This window comes from Gadus chalcogrammus, chromosome 7 (genome assembly GCF_026213295.1).
Source record: "Gadus chalcogrammus isolate NIFS_2021 chromosome 7, NIFS_Gcha_1.0, whole genome shotgun sequence".
NCBI lineage: Eukaryota > Metazoa > Chordata > Actinopteri > Gadiformes > Gadidae > Gadus > Gadus chalcogrammus.
Window position 1 is genome coordinate 2,228,358 of NC_079418.1, and position 13,489 is coordinate 2,241,846.

At 48.0% G+C, this 13,489-nt stretch overlaps 1 protein-coding gene and 1 long non-coding RNA gene across 6 annotated transcripts in view; both read left to right on the top strand.

Annotated features, from left to right (window-relative positions):
• LOC130385512 (abl interactor 2-like) overlaps positions 1 to 13,489 on the top strand; it is a 33,473-nt gene that overhangs the window by 12,489 nt on the left and 7,495 nt on the right. For 2 of the 5 annotated variants that reach the window (XM_056594026.1, XM_056594027.1), the window contains exons 4-6: positions 1,547 to 1,647; positions 3,412 to 3,552; positions 6,174 to 6,298. In XM_056594026.1, coding sequence (XP_056450001.1) covers positions 1,547 to 1,647; positions 3,412 to 3,552; positions 6,174 to 6,298 — 367 coding nt within the window. The remainder of the gene's footprint in view (positions 1 to 1,546; positions 1,648 to 3,411; positions 3,553 to 6,173; positions 6,299 to 13,489) is intronic. The other 3 variants (XM_056594029.1, XM_056594031.1, XM_056594030.1) reach the window with 2 other exon arrangements.
• Positions 8,545 to 9,891, top strand: LOC130385520 (uncharacterized). Its single transcript, XR_008896032.1, has 3 exons — positions 8,545 to 9,155; positions 9,359 to 9,430; positions 9,730 to 9,891. It is a non-coding gene; the product is annotated as an uncharacterized LOC130385520 (long non-coding RNA).

Here is a 13,489-nt window from a genome sequence, read left to right on the forward strand (position 1 = left end):
GCCACTCTGGATCTGCCATAACCAATCGCTAACGTTTGGCCGGGAATCACGTTGTGTCTGTAAACAAACCAAACACCGTGCGTGAAGATGTCCGTCACCTAGAGCTGACTTTAACGTCATTGATCTCAGCCACTCCCTCTGGTCGCTGATTGGATGCAGAAAATGTAGACGGAGAAAACCCACTAACATACCGAAAACCCAGACCTAGTACTGAAGGGAAATTCAAATTGAACGTACTACTCGTCAACACTACTACTACTACTGCTTTTACACACTTGATTACATTGCTACTTTATGCCTGTCACCAATTTATGCATTGCACGGTCTTGCCGTGCGTGCAATACAATGTAAAGTTGTGTTGTTTGTTTTCGAGCTGGTTTGCCAAAAAGGCGAATGTAGCTAACAATAACAAATGTACTACGACCAAAAGGGGACGTGCCTCCGCAAATTCTGCAAGAAAGCTGGGAGATTTGCAACTTACGACTTGCACGTAACAACGTAGCATCCAAATGGATTACAGCATAACAGTACAGAATAATGTCAAACTAACCCGGTGATGTTGATGTCTCCACCTCTGTCGTTAACTCTCTTCGTCTGATAATCATGAACTTATCTTATACAGTGATGTTGATGTCTGCACCTCTGTTTAACTCTCTCTTCGTCTGATAATCATGAACTTATCTTATACAGTGATGTTGATGTCTGCACCTCTGTTTAACTCTCTCTTCGTCTGATAATCATGAACTTATCTTATACAGTGATGTTGATGTCTGCACCTCTGTTTAACTCTCTCTTCGTCTGATAATCATGACCTTATCTTATGCAGTGATGTTGATGTCTGCACCTCTGTTTAACTCTCTCTTCGTCTGATAATCATGACCTTATGGTGTCTCTCTGCCTCCTATCAGCTACTAACTCTCTGTTTCCTCTATATTCTCTCTCTGCTCTCTTATCTAACCTCTCAGTGGTTGTTGAGGTTTAAGGTAAGTGTCTGAGAGGCATGGGGGGGGGGGAGACGTTTGTTTTGAGTCGTTCATCTTCATCTTGTAGATTATAGATATTTTTATATTTGAAAAGCCTTAAAGGGCCCCTAGTCTTAAACAGACGGGCTTGACACTGGATAAAGGGGGCGTTTCTCTTTATTTAAATTGATATCTGTCAACCTATCGTGTTACTGGTGGCGTGATCTAGAAGCATGTGATTGGCTGTGGTTGGCTGATTGGTAAATATTGGGGCCCCTGTGTTATATTGGGGCCCCTGTGTTATATTGGGGCCCCTGTATTACACTGAGGTCTATTGGGGCCCCTGTGTTCCACTGAGTTACATTGGGGCCCCTGTGTTACACTGTGTTATATTGGGGCCCCTGTGTTACACTGTGTTATATTGGGGCCCCTGTGTTATATTGGGGCCCCTATGTTACATTGGGGTCCCTGTATTATACTGGGGCCCCTGTGTTATATTGGGGCCCCTGTGTTATATTGGGGTCCCTGTGTTACATTGGGGCCCCTGTGTCAGCCCAGACCACTAACCCCTCCTCTTCCTGCAGGCCAGCGCCCAGAGCGTGAAGGCGGGGGGCCCGCTGCCCCGCACCAACCCCCCCACACAGAAGCCCCCCAGCCCCCCCACCGCCCGCAAGGGCACCCTGGGGTACGTACCCGACCCCTGACCTCCGGTCCAAGGGCCCCACCGCTGCTCGGGGTCAGCTGTGTGTGTGTGTGTGTGTGTGTGTGTGTGTGTGTGTGTGTGTGTGTGTGTGTGTGTGTGTGTGTGTGTGTGTGTGTGTGTGTGTGTGTGTGTGTGTGTGTGTGTGTGTGTGTGTGTGTGTGTGTGTGTGTGTGTGTGTGTTCATTGATCTGGTTGAAGGTTTAATTTACTTCCTGGTGGTGGCTGTCCCTTTCACCCTCCACCTGGGTCCTGGTTGTCACGGCAACCGCCTCTCCTCCCCATTCAAGCCCCCCCCCCCCCCCCTAAAACACATGTTAGCGCTGCTTAGGGTTCTCTAGAAGCTAGCCTGATGCTCTCTAGATGTAGAGAACAGTGTGGCCAGGGGCCTAATGCGCCCTACCCTCAGTATATCAGTGGTTCTGGAGGAATAGCGCAGGAAGTGGTACAGGAGGAATAGAGCAGGAAGTGGTACAGGAGGAATAGAGCAGGAAGTGGTTCTGGAGCAGGAAGTGGTTCTGGAGGAATAGAGCAGGAAGTGGTTCTGGAGGAATAGAGCAGGAGGTGGTTCTGGAGGAATAGAGCAGGAAGTGGTCCTGGAGCAGGAGGTGGTTCTGGAGGAATAGTGCAGGAAGTGGTTCTGGAGGAATAAAGCAGGAAGTGGTTCTGGAGCAGGAGGTGGTTCTGGAGGAATAGAGCAGGAAGTGGTTCTGGAGCAGGAAGTGGTTCTGGAGGAATAGAGCAGGAAGTGGTTCTGGAGGAATAGAGCAGGAAGTAGTTCTGGAGCAGGAAGTGGTTCTTGAGGAATAGAGCAGGAAGTGGTTCTTGAGGAATAGAGCCAGCCCTCCCAGTACTACCACTCCCAGTAGCAGCCCTCCCCTCATTGGTCGGTATAATGACCCCCCCCCCCCCCAACATCATGGAGCAGGGAGAGTGTTTGTGTCTCCGTAGTGTCGCTGAGGTCCACCCCCCAGCTGTGTGTTGCCCTGACGACGCTCCTGTCACCCCCCCCCACCCCTAATCAATGGCCCTGCTATCCCCCCTGCGTTCCACCAGTCACAACTCCCAGTTTTTTAAGTTTGCACCTGTTTGTTTCTTTGCTCTCCCCCTCCTCCCTCCCCCTCCCCCTCTCCCTCTCTCTTCCCCCCTCCTATCCCCACCACCTCCACCTCTCCTCCCATCTCCTCCTCTCCTTCTCTCCTCGGTACTCCTCCGTATAACTCTCCTCAATCTCTCTTTCCTCCTCCCTCCCCCCTCTCTCTCTCTCCTTCTCTCTCCTTCTCTCTCTCTCTCTCTCTCTCTCTCTCTCTCTCTCTCTCTCTCTCTCTCTCTCCCTCCCTCCCTCCCTCCTCTCTCTCTCCTCTCTCTCTCTCTCTCTCCTCCCCCCCCCCTCCCTCCCTACTCCTTCTCTCCCCCCTCTCCTCCCCCCCTCCCTACTCCCTCTCCTCCTCTCTCTCTCTTCCTCCTCCCCCTCTCTCCTCTCTCCTCCCCTCTCCCCCCCTCTCCTCCCCCCTCCCTACTCCCTCTCCTCCTCTCTCTCTCTTCCTCCTCCCCCTCTCTCCTCTCTTCTCTCCTCCCCTCTCCCCCCCTCCCTCTCCTCCTCTCTCCTCCCTCCCTCTCCTCTCTCCCTCTCCTCCTCTCTCCCCCCTCCCTCTCCTCTCCTCCCCTCTTTCTCCCCCCCCCCCCCCCCCCCCTCCTCCCCTCTCTCTCCTCCCCTCGCTCTCCTCCCCCCCCACCCCTCCCCCGCAGGCGCCAATCCCCCTACCGGACCCTCGAGCCGGTCCGCCCCCCCGTTGTCCCTAACGACTACGTCTCGAGTCCGACCCGCACCGGGCCGCCCCCCCTGCAGAGCCCCGCCCGATCCGTTTCTCAAAGGACCCGCACCTACAGGTGAACCCCCCCCCCCCCCCCCCCCCCCCAAACCCATCCCATCCCTCCCACCCCCGACCCAATCCCTCCCAACTCCTCAAAACCCTTCTCAACTTTTCCAAACTTTTCCAACCTCTCCCGAAGTCTTCCGCCCGCTCCCGAACCTCTTTCACACTCCCACTCCCTCTTCCGAACCCCATCCCAACTCTCCCGTACTTTTCCGAACTTTCCCAAACCCCTTCCGAACTCTCCAAAACCCCTTCTGAACCCTCCCAAACCCCTTCTGAACCCTCCCAAACCCCTTCTGAACCCTCCTAAACCCCTTCTGAACGCTCCCAAACCCCTTCTGAACCCTCCCAAACCCCTTCTGAACCCTCCCAAACCCCTTCTGAACCCTCCCAAACCCCTTCTGAACCCTCCCAAACCCCTTCTGAACCCTCCCAAACCCCTTCTGAACTCTCCAAAACCCCTTCTGAACCCTCCTAAACCCCTTCTGAACCCTCCTAAACCCCTTCTGAACGCTCCCAAACCCCTTCTGAACCCTCCTAAACCCCTTCTGAACCCTCCTAAACCCCTTCTGAACGCTCCCAAACCCCTTCTGAACCCTCCCAAACCCCTTCTGAACCCTCCCAAACCCCTTCTGAACCCTCCCAAACCCCTTCTGAACCCTCCCAAACCCCTTCTGAACTCTCCCAAACCCCTTCTGAACCCTCCCAAACCCCTTCTGAACCCTCCCAAACCCCTTCTGAGCTCTTCCGATCTCTTCCTAACCCACCTGAGAGCCCCCGTAACCCTTTTCCTTAGTTGAGTCCTTGTTTTTCTGGTCCCTTCTCTTCCTCCTCTTCCTCATGACTAGCCGACACAAACACTTCCCCCCAAAACCCTCCCTTCCCCCAAACCCCCCTGTCCGGCGCTGCTTCCTCTCATCTCGTCCGTCTGTCTGCTGTCTGTCTTGTGTTCATAACCCGTCTCACTGTCATGTGGTCTCGCTCCCCTCGCCTAGAATGAAACGCTCTTGGTCTACTGTACTCTACTGTACTCTACTGTACTCTACCGCACTCTACCGTACTCTACCGCACTCTACTCTACTGTACTCTACTGTTCTGTACTCTACCGTACTCTACCGTACTCTTCTGTACTCTACTGCACTCTACCGCACTCTACTGTACTCTACTGTACTCTACTGTTCTGTACTCTACCGTACTCTTCTGTACTCTACCGCACTCTACCGTACTCTACCGTACTCTACCGTACTCTACTGTACTCTACCGCACTCTACCGCACTCTACCGCACTCTACCGCACTCTACTGTACTCTACCGTACTCTATTGCACTGTTCTGTACTCTACCATACTCTATTGCACTCTACCGTACTCTACTGTACTCTACTGTACTCTTCTGTACTCTTCTGTACTCTACCGTACTCTATTGCACTGTTCTGTACTCTACCATACTCTATTGCACTCTACCGTACTCTACCGTACTCTACTGTACTCTACTGTACTGTACTGAAGGGTTCTAGCCGCAGCTAGAGCCCTTTATTTATAATATACTAGACTACTCCTTAGTCTACTACCACATAGCCTGCTACTTAGTCTATTACTAGTACTACTACATAGCCTGCTACTTAGTCTACTAGACTACTACTATCCATCAGGTATCAACTAAGGCTGTAACTAGTACCCTTTAAACTACTAGATTACTACTTAGTTTACTACTAGTATTTAGCCTCGTACGGACGTATCCGTCTAGCTTGTACCACATGATCATCAAATGGCCGTTGTAGAAACTAGACCAGGGCGACCATGGAGTGTTTAACAGGGGGCGTATCACACCACCAGGTGTGAGTATGGTTAGCCGCTGCAAATCGGCCTCTTCTGAAATCACAGGTGGGCGTGTCCACCTAGATGTATGACGGATAGATGAGCAGCGTCTGCTACCGTCCGTTGGGTAGGCTGGTAGACTGATCTATCCAGCGTATATACGCCCACCTGTGATGTAAGAAGAGGCCGATTTTGAAAACGGAGGATTTTATAATGTCATCCTTAAGACTCCTCAGAGTATGAAGGGAGGGGTGATTAAGGTTTAACTTCTAAGTGTCTGTGTGTGTGTCTCTGTGTGTCTCCCTGTTTGTCTGTGTGTGTGTGTGTGTGTGTGTGTGTGTGTGTGTGTGTGTGTGTGTGTGTGTGTGTGTGTGTGTGTGTGTGTGTGTGTGTGTGTGTGTGTGTGTGTGTGTGTGTGTGTGTGTGTCTCTGTGTGTGTCTCTCTCTTTGCTACCCGTGTGTGTGTCTCTGTGTGTGTCTCTCTGTATCTCCCTGTGTGTGTGTGTGTGTGTGTGTGTGTGTGTGTGTGTGTGTGTGTGTGTGTGTGTGTGTGTGTGTGTGTGTGTGTGTGTGTGTGTGTGTGTGTGTGTGTGTGTGTGTGTGTGTGTGTGTGTGTGTGTCTCTCTGTCTCCTCTGTGTGATTGTGTGTGTGTCTCTGTCTGTCTCTGTGTGTGTCTGTCGCTCTCTGTGTCTCGCTGTGTGTGTGAGTGTCTCTGTGTGCGTGTGTGTGTGTCTCTCCCTGTGTGTCTCTCTGTCTAACCCTAACCCTGTCTCTCTCTCTCTGTCTGTCTCTCTCTCTCTCTCTCTCTCTCTCTCCAGTAGTGGCAGCAGTGGGGGCAGTCACCCCAGCAGCAGCCGCAGCAGCAGCAGAGAGAACAGTGGGAGTGGCAGCGTGGGACTGCCCATCGCCGTGCCGACGCCGGCCCCACCCACCGCCTTCCCAGGTAGACTCACTCACCCGTTCTGTCCCACCGTCTCTTATGCACACACACAGACACACTTACTCTCTAACTCACTCTTCATGTCCCACTCTCTCTCAGTATTGATGTCTTACTATCAGACTCACCCTTTCTGTCTCACTCTCTATGTCTCACTCTTAGGGCCCTATCTTGCATCCGGTCGCAATTGACTTTCTACACTGGCGCATGTGTCGTTGCTAGTTTGCAACTGGCGCGGAGCGTTCTTTTCCGTGTACAAGCCCATAACTTTTTAGTGTCGGTAAATTAGGGAATGATCTTGCGCCCCAAGGGGCGGTTCGGCGAAAGGAGGAGGCGCTTTCTGGCGCAAACGTTCCCTGGTTCTATTTTGCAGTTTCAGAAATCTATTGCGCCACAAACCAGGAAATACCTGGTTAAAAGTCAGTGGCGCGTTGTTCAGATGCTATTTTAAGGGCGCATGCATGATGTTGCTTGTGCACCTCGCTTAGACACTTTGCTTCTCTCATCTACCTAGCCACACATTCTTGGTAAATTATTTGGGAAAGAACAGCTGATACAGCGGTAATAAGTTGTACTTTTAAATCAATGCATCTGCAAACACCGTACAGCACACATATTTTCTTGACCCAGACATCGTGTACAAGCCCATAACTTTTAGGATTGATGAGTATTTGATCGTGAGAAAACATTGTTTTACCGCGAGTGAGTGTTAAAAAGAATGAATGAATGCGGGCGCGCGTGTGTGTATGTGGGGCTGCACGATATGGGAAAAATATGATATCCCGATATTTTTGGGCCTAATGGTGATAGACGATATATATCTCGATATTTTCTATAGAGTGGGTTTATGGCTTTGTCGCATTGTCCTGCGTACTACGGTGAAGGTTTCAGTGCGCCCTAACTTTAATCCCCCGCCCCCTCCCTTCTCCGTTCCATTTGGGAACATGTTTGGTTTCATTTCGCTTGTTTCGTATATTTTAAATAATTAATTAAGGGCGCCCCCAACACATTTGCCGCCCTAGGCGATCGCCTATGGTCGCCTATGCCGAGTGCCGGCCCTGGTTTCGGGGCAGAAGAAGCTGTCGCGGCCGTTGATGCAGCAGCACAGCCACGGAGTTTTACACATTCCTCATACTGCACTTTGTGCCGCTGCTGTAAATGGTGGAACAGATTTGTTGTGCTTCCACTTTTAGCTGCAACGGTTTTGCTACACTCTCTACAGATGACCTGCAGCTGCTGCTCATCTGTTTTTTTAAACCTGAACCATTGCTATATTATGGAGCCGTTGTTTCTCCTCTTTAAAAGAATTTCGTCTCCCGCCGCCCAGTGGCGGAGCCAGGGGGTGGCCGGGGGTGGCCACGGCCACCCCCCGTAGAATCTCGGCCACCCCATTGGCCACCCCAAGCACCGGATCACAGCGGTCAAAAGTTTTGACGGCTGTGGAAAAATGCGGAACCTTTCTCGTACCGCTAGTACACTGCCGGACCCTTTAGCCGCGCGCAGCGCACACACGTCCTGTATTTGAATTAAACGGCTCAAGCATGCCCTGAATGCCTGTTACCACCTGACGCTTCGACCGGCACCTGCGGCTAAGTGAAGAAACCCAAAACAGAAAGGTATGATATCATAATGGATGTTGTTTTTGTCTTCTAATAACTGACTATCCCACCCATGACTATCTATTTTGCAAAGTTTAGAAGCAAGGTAGATCGGAGGAGAACATAGTAAACTGTTAAAATTGCTATACGCTATGCTGTATTTGATAACTACGTTGCGAGATTGTGTACAGTGTTTTAATATAATCTCTCTAGTCTCTACACTTATTTGTTTTTGCAACTTCGGATCGACTTTCGATCTAGTTATTTGCTGTTAACTGCTATTGTTGCCAGAACGTGTTATGATTGTGTCAGGTATATACAGTATTTATGCTGCATTTTGGATAAGTGTCATTACAGAGGGAAAAATAATGAAGAGGAAGAAGGCAGACATAGCGTCCTTCTTCAGGGCAAGTGGAAAGAAGTCAGCTAAGGCAAAGAATGAGGGTGAGATGGAGAAAAAACAGGCAGAGAGCGAGGATGAGGAGCCCCCAGAGAGCAGCAACTTAAATGGACCTCCAGGTATACAGTATAGAGCAGGGGTGCCCAACCTTTTTTGACCCAAGATCTACTTTTCAAGTAGCCAACCTCCCGAGATCTACCAGCAAACCTACCTTCAAGCCGGGGGGGGGGGGGGGGGGGGGAAGAGAACAATTGTTGACGGGGGGGGTTGTATCGTGAACCTAGCTTGTTTCCCCTCAGCCATGCCAACGTTTAGGAGTGTGTAACTACTGTTGACGGCTTTCAACTGCTGTTAACAGCACATGCGCTACCGCGCGTATATGTCCCGCGCAAATTTAATTTCATTAAAAAAAAAAAAAAATCTTTTTTTTTTTTTTTTTCTTCACCCTCGCGATCGACTTGGGATCTGTCAGCGATCTACTGGTAGACCGCGATCGACTGGTTGGGCACCCCTGGTATAGAGACTCACATATAGTACAGCTTGGTATGAGGTTATCTTATTTACAATTGGCTTAAAGTTTGTCTATTCATATACAGTCAGGTTGAAAGTGCATTGTAAAACATATCAGTTCGTTTTTTCAGTACATTAAAGTATGGCATATTTTTATTTGCTACCCAGAGACACTTTCACTAATATTATACTTAAGCTTATAGTGTGTTTGTTAAACACTATATAGCATGCATTATAAAACCTTTAGGAAAATTACCTGTACACCTTATTGTAATTATTTTTGATGTTTCTGAAAGATTGATCGAGAGCAGGACAGAAGAGTCCTCCCTGAGGAGTGGCCCCAGTGGATCCCCAGGTAAATTGTCAATCTTACATTGTATGTTGTACTCTTCTGCTAACTTTTCATCGATATTGTCCACAAGTTTATACTGTATATGTTTAATGCTGTAGAAAATGAATTTTAATCTTTTGTATCTGTGAAATACTTGGATAGTGGATCATTACACCTTGTGGAAAATACTTTAAACACCTATTAATGTTTTTAATATATATATTTAGATTCCCACAGAAGATTCAGACAGCGAGAGAGAGGAGCCTCCAACAACGAGTGGCGGCCCAAGGTACCTCCAGGTATACTCACTCTTTCACACATACTGGACACTTTAATTCCACTTCAGTTTTGCACAATCTGATACAGTGGCCTGATAATTCATAAACAGGTATGAGTCATACCACTCACCGTCCTCAACTGGAGTAGAGTTGGATGAATGGCCTCAAATCTATAACGTTTTCAGCAGATTATAGTGTTCAGATAATCCATTAGATGTAACATGGGATAGTACACTCCAATGTATGAGTTTATCTTGATTGTTATTAATCTCTGCTGTAATTTAATAATTTAATATGCCTTTTTTTCCATTTTCAAACAGACATTTCCAAATCAAGAACCGATAGATCTTTAAGGACAGTCTTTGAAGTGTTCAGTTTTAATGAGATGTCACTGTTTGGATTCTCTGTCTGATATGTGTAAATGTGGCTCAAACTTGAATCTAATCTTGCAGAGTCCGCCTAATACCCATTGTGAATATGATGTTTGTTATTATGTGTTTGATAGATGTTTATGAATCGAATTGAAGAAAAATTGACACTGCTTATTTAAACAGGCTGTTAATGCTTGTCATATTTACATTTGTTGGAATTCAGCAAATTGTATTCAGGATGTTATTTTATTTATTTTCATATTTCTATACATTAGCTCAGTATTTTATACTTTTTGTTATTTAAAGATAAATCCATATTGTGATCAGACTTGATTAAAAAAAACATTGCACTTCTAATTTTGTATCCTTGTTTTGTATTCCTGATGATACACTGAGAGAATTGACTTGGCTTGTCGCCATAAACTGAGGACATCTCTACTATAAAATAGAATACCTTGCTGTCAATGCATATCTGTACAACCATTGTTCGACTCAGTCGTACAATACAAATAACACAAATAGCAATCGGTAAATCAACACAGTTTAAAAACAAGTATGAATACAGAATAAGTGTATATTCTTTTTTAAGTTTTAGCTTCTTTGTTACTTTGCCTTTAGGTATAAGAACAATTTAAATATATTGAATACTTTTCTATTGCACCTTCATCTGAATTCCGAATAATGTTGAGATGTTTGCTGTATGTGTCTTAAATAGCTCTGCATCTACTGGTGAGGCACATGCTTGCCACCCAAAAATTATCACTGGCCCCATCCTGGCCACCCCAATGGAAATTTCCTGGCTCCGCCACTGCCGCCGCCGTCTCGTTTTCTTTACTGGTATCCTCCATGTTCGTTGTGTTGTGAGGGGGCGGCGGGGGCGGGAATGAGGCGTCTTTGCACACGGCACGTTCGGAAGGACAGAGTGGGAGGGGGAGGGGTCGCGCTCACACAGTCTCCAAGGCATCCACAGACGCTTGAGGCTGAAACTGACCATTTTAACGCATATATCGATATAAACCAGTGGTTTTCAAACTGTGGGGGGCGCCAGAGTTCTTCAGGGGGGGCGTGACGTGAGAAAAAAATAAACCCGAAGAAAAACCTGAAAGTCGATGATTCAAATCATCAATCGTACTTCAACTGTAGAAGTAACCTAACTAAATTAATTTTCAACCGTTTATCTTCGTGCAAACCATTTAACAAATCTAGACACTTGTATCTTCAATAATATCTAAACAGAATTTCGATATCATTTAAAATTTCTTCAGAACCACCGTTTTAGTTTCATACCGCTTCGTTTTCAGCGGTTTTCATTGAAGACGTCTGCCCATTCTGATACACCTACTTCTAGACATCGTAACTCATTCATTTTTCAACCGTTTACCATCGTTCAAACCATTGAACAAATCGACATACTTTTATCTTCAATACTATCCAAACGGAATTTTGATAGCATTTATACTTTTTTCAGAATCACAGTTTTAGTTTCAAACCGGCATCGTTTTCAGTTGCTTATAATAATTTAGGTCACCATAGCAACGCCGGTAAACAAACCCCGCCGAATAGTTGAATCTCTGGACTGAAAAAGCAGATCTGATTCGACTCCGAAAATTCAGAGTCGGGGACCCTGAAGGAATCTTCGTAAACTGGCAGTTTACACAGATTAAGATGTTCAAATGTATTTAAAAAAGGTTAAGCTAAAACATGCTTAGATAAAGTTGTTAAATTGTGTTAAGAAATGTGTTTAAAAACGCACAAAGATGTTGTAATGTTTCAGAAATATGTTTAAAATGTTTAAAAAATATGTTTAAAAAATATGTTTCAAATGTTTAAAAAATAAGTTTCAAATGTTTTAAAATTATGATCAGAGATGTTTAAAATGTGTAAAATAATTAAGATAGCTTTCAAAACACAGGTCTTTAGAAAAAATAAATGGGGGGGGGGGGGGGCTCAGCTGAATTTTTTTCTCTGAGGAGGGGCTCACTCTCTCACACTTTGAAAACCCCTGATATAAACGATATTGTCAAATCTTGTATCCCCTTGGAAATTATATTGATATATCTTACATAGACGATAAAAGCCTAATTTATGCGCCGGTAAAATAGCAACATCGCCATAGAACCGCCCACAAAGCTACTTGCGCTTCTCACTTGCGTTTTAGACTGTTAAAATAGGGCCCTATATGTATCACTATATGTCTCACTCTCTGTCTCACTCTTCCAGTATCACTCTCTGGCTCCCTCTATATGTCTCACTCTATATGTCTCAATCTCTCTGTCTCACTCTATATGTCTCACTCTCTCTGTCTCACTCTCTCTGTCTCACTCTCTCTGGCTCACTCTCTCTGTCTTGTCTCACTCTCTCTGGCTCAGTCTCACACACACACAAACACGCCCCTCTTGGAGAGGAGTCTTCTTGACCTCTGGTTCCACCGTAGAACCATAGCCTCTCTGACCTCTAGTCACATGACCTCTGACCTCTCCTGTTGATCTGCTGCTCTCTCCCTCCTTCTCCCCTCTCCTCTTCCTCCTCTTCCTCTTCTCATCCCTCCTCCCCCCCCCCACCCCCAGGCGCCGCCCCGCCCCTCTCCACCTCCGCCAAGCCCCCCCCCGCCTCCACCCCCCCCACCCCCGGCACCCTTAGCCCCGCCCCCAGCCCCACCCCCAGCCCCGGGGCCCCCACCACCGCCCTGGACGGGCCCCCCCAGGTCCCCCCCCTCACGGAGCCCCTGCCTGTCCCCCCCCCTCCCCCCCCACCCCAGCTCCCTCCCTCCTCCGTCCCCCCCGCTAGCACAGGCCACGCCTTCACCCCCCCACCGACACAAGGTGAGTGCCTCCTCCCCCCCCCCACCACCTGCATCCCACCTCATCACACACCCTCCCCCCTCCTCTCTGAGGCCCCTCCCCCCACCTGCCTGAGGCCCCTCCCTCCTCCTGCCTGAGGCCCCTCCTGCCTGAGGCCCCTCCCCCCTCCATTAAGGTGGATGCTGTTGCCATGGATACCCTCATCTCCATTTTCCTTTTCTTTTTCCTTTCTTTTAGAAGTTTGTTAAGGGTCCCATTTATGCTGCTTTATGGATGCTTATGTATAGGTGTTATTGGGCCCTTAATACAGTACTTGAAGACGTTCATGAAGTTCAGCCAATACGAGCCAGTCCCACAATGAGCTCTCCACAAACGTGCCGTTTTGAGAGGCGGGTCAAGGAGGAGGGTGGGGGTGTGGCCCTGAGCAGCTTGTGGCCACGGTACCATGCGCTCTGCTTACAGTGGATGTATCGCAATGGTGGGGTGCACACAGCCTTTGGACGTGTTCTGTAAATATTCTAGAACACTCCGGGTGCTCCGGCGGGAGTCCTGGAGCTCTATATCTCAATTATATCACATTATGCATAGATATCAATATCATATAATATATACTATCACGGCCAAAAGCTGTGTGAGCCACCAGATGATATTATGAATCTCTAAACGACTGCGTCAGGTTCTCTGACGTCTCTGGTTCTCCCACTTCCACATCAATCTGAAGTAGACTGAACCACGACATGGAGGAGGAAGGGATTGTTGCCCGCGATTGTCTCCCGCCGTAGCCCCGCTGCCAAGGCACCACCAACCCGAAGTTGGTGGTAAAAAACTTTGGGTTGGCAAAGCCAAAGTTCCATTCTCCCAATTCCTTCTCAACCATGGCTGGTATTTGCCCCACTACGAGTCTCGTA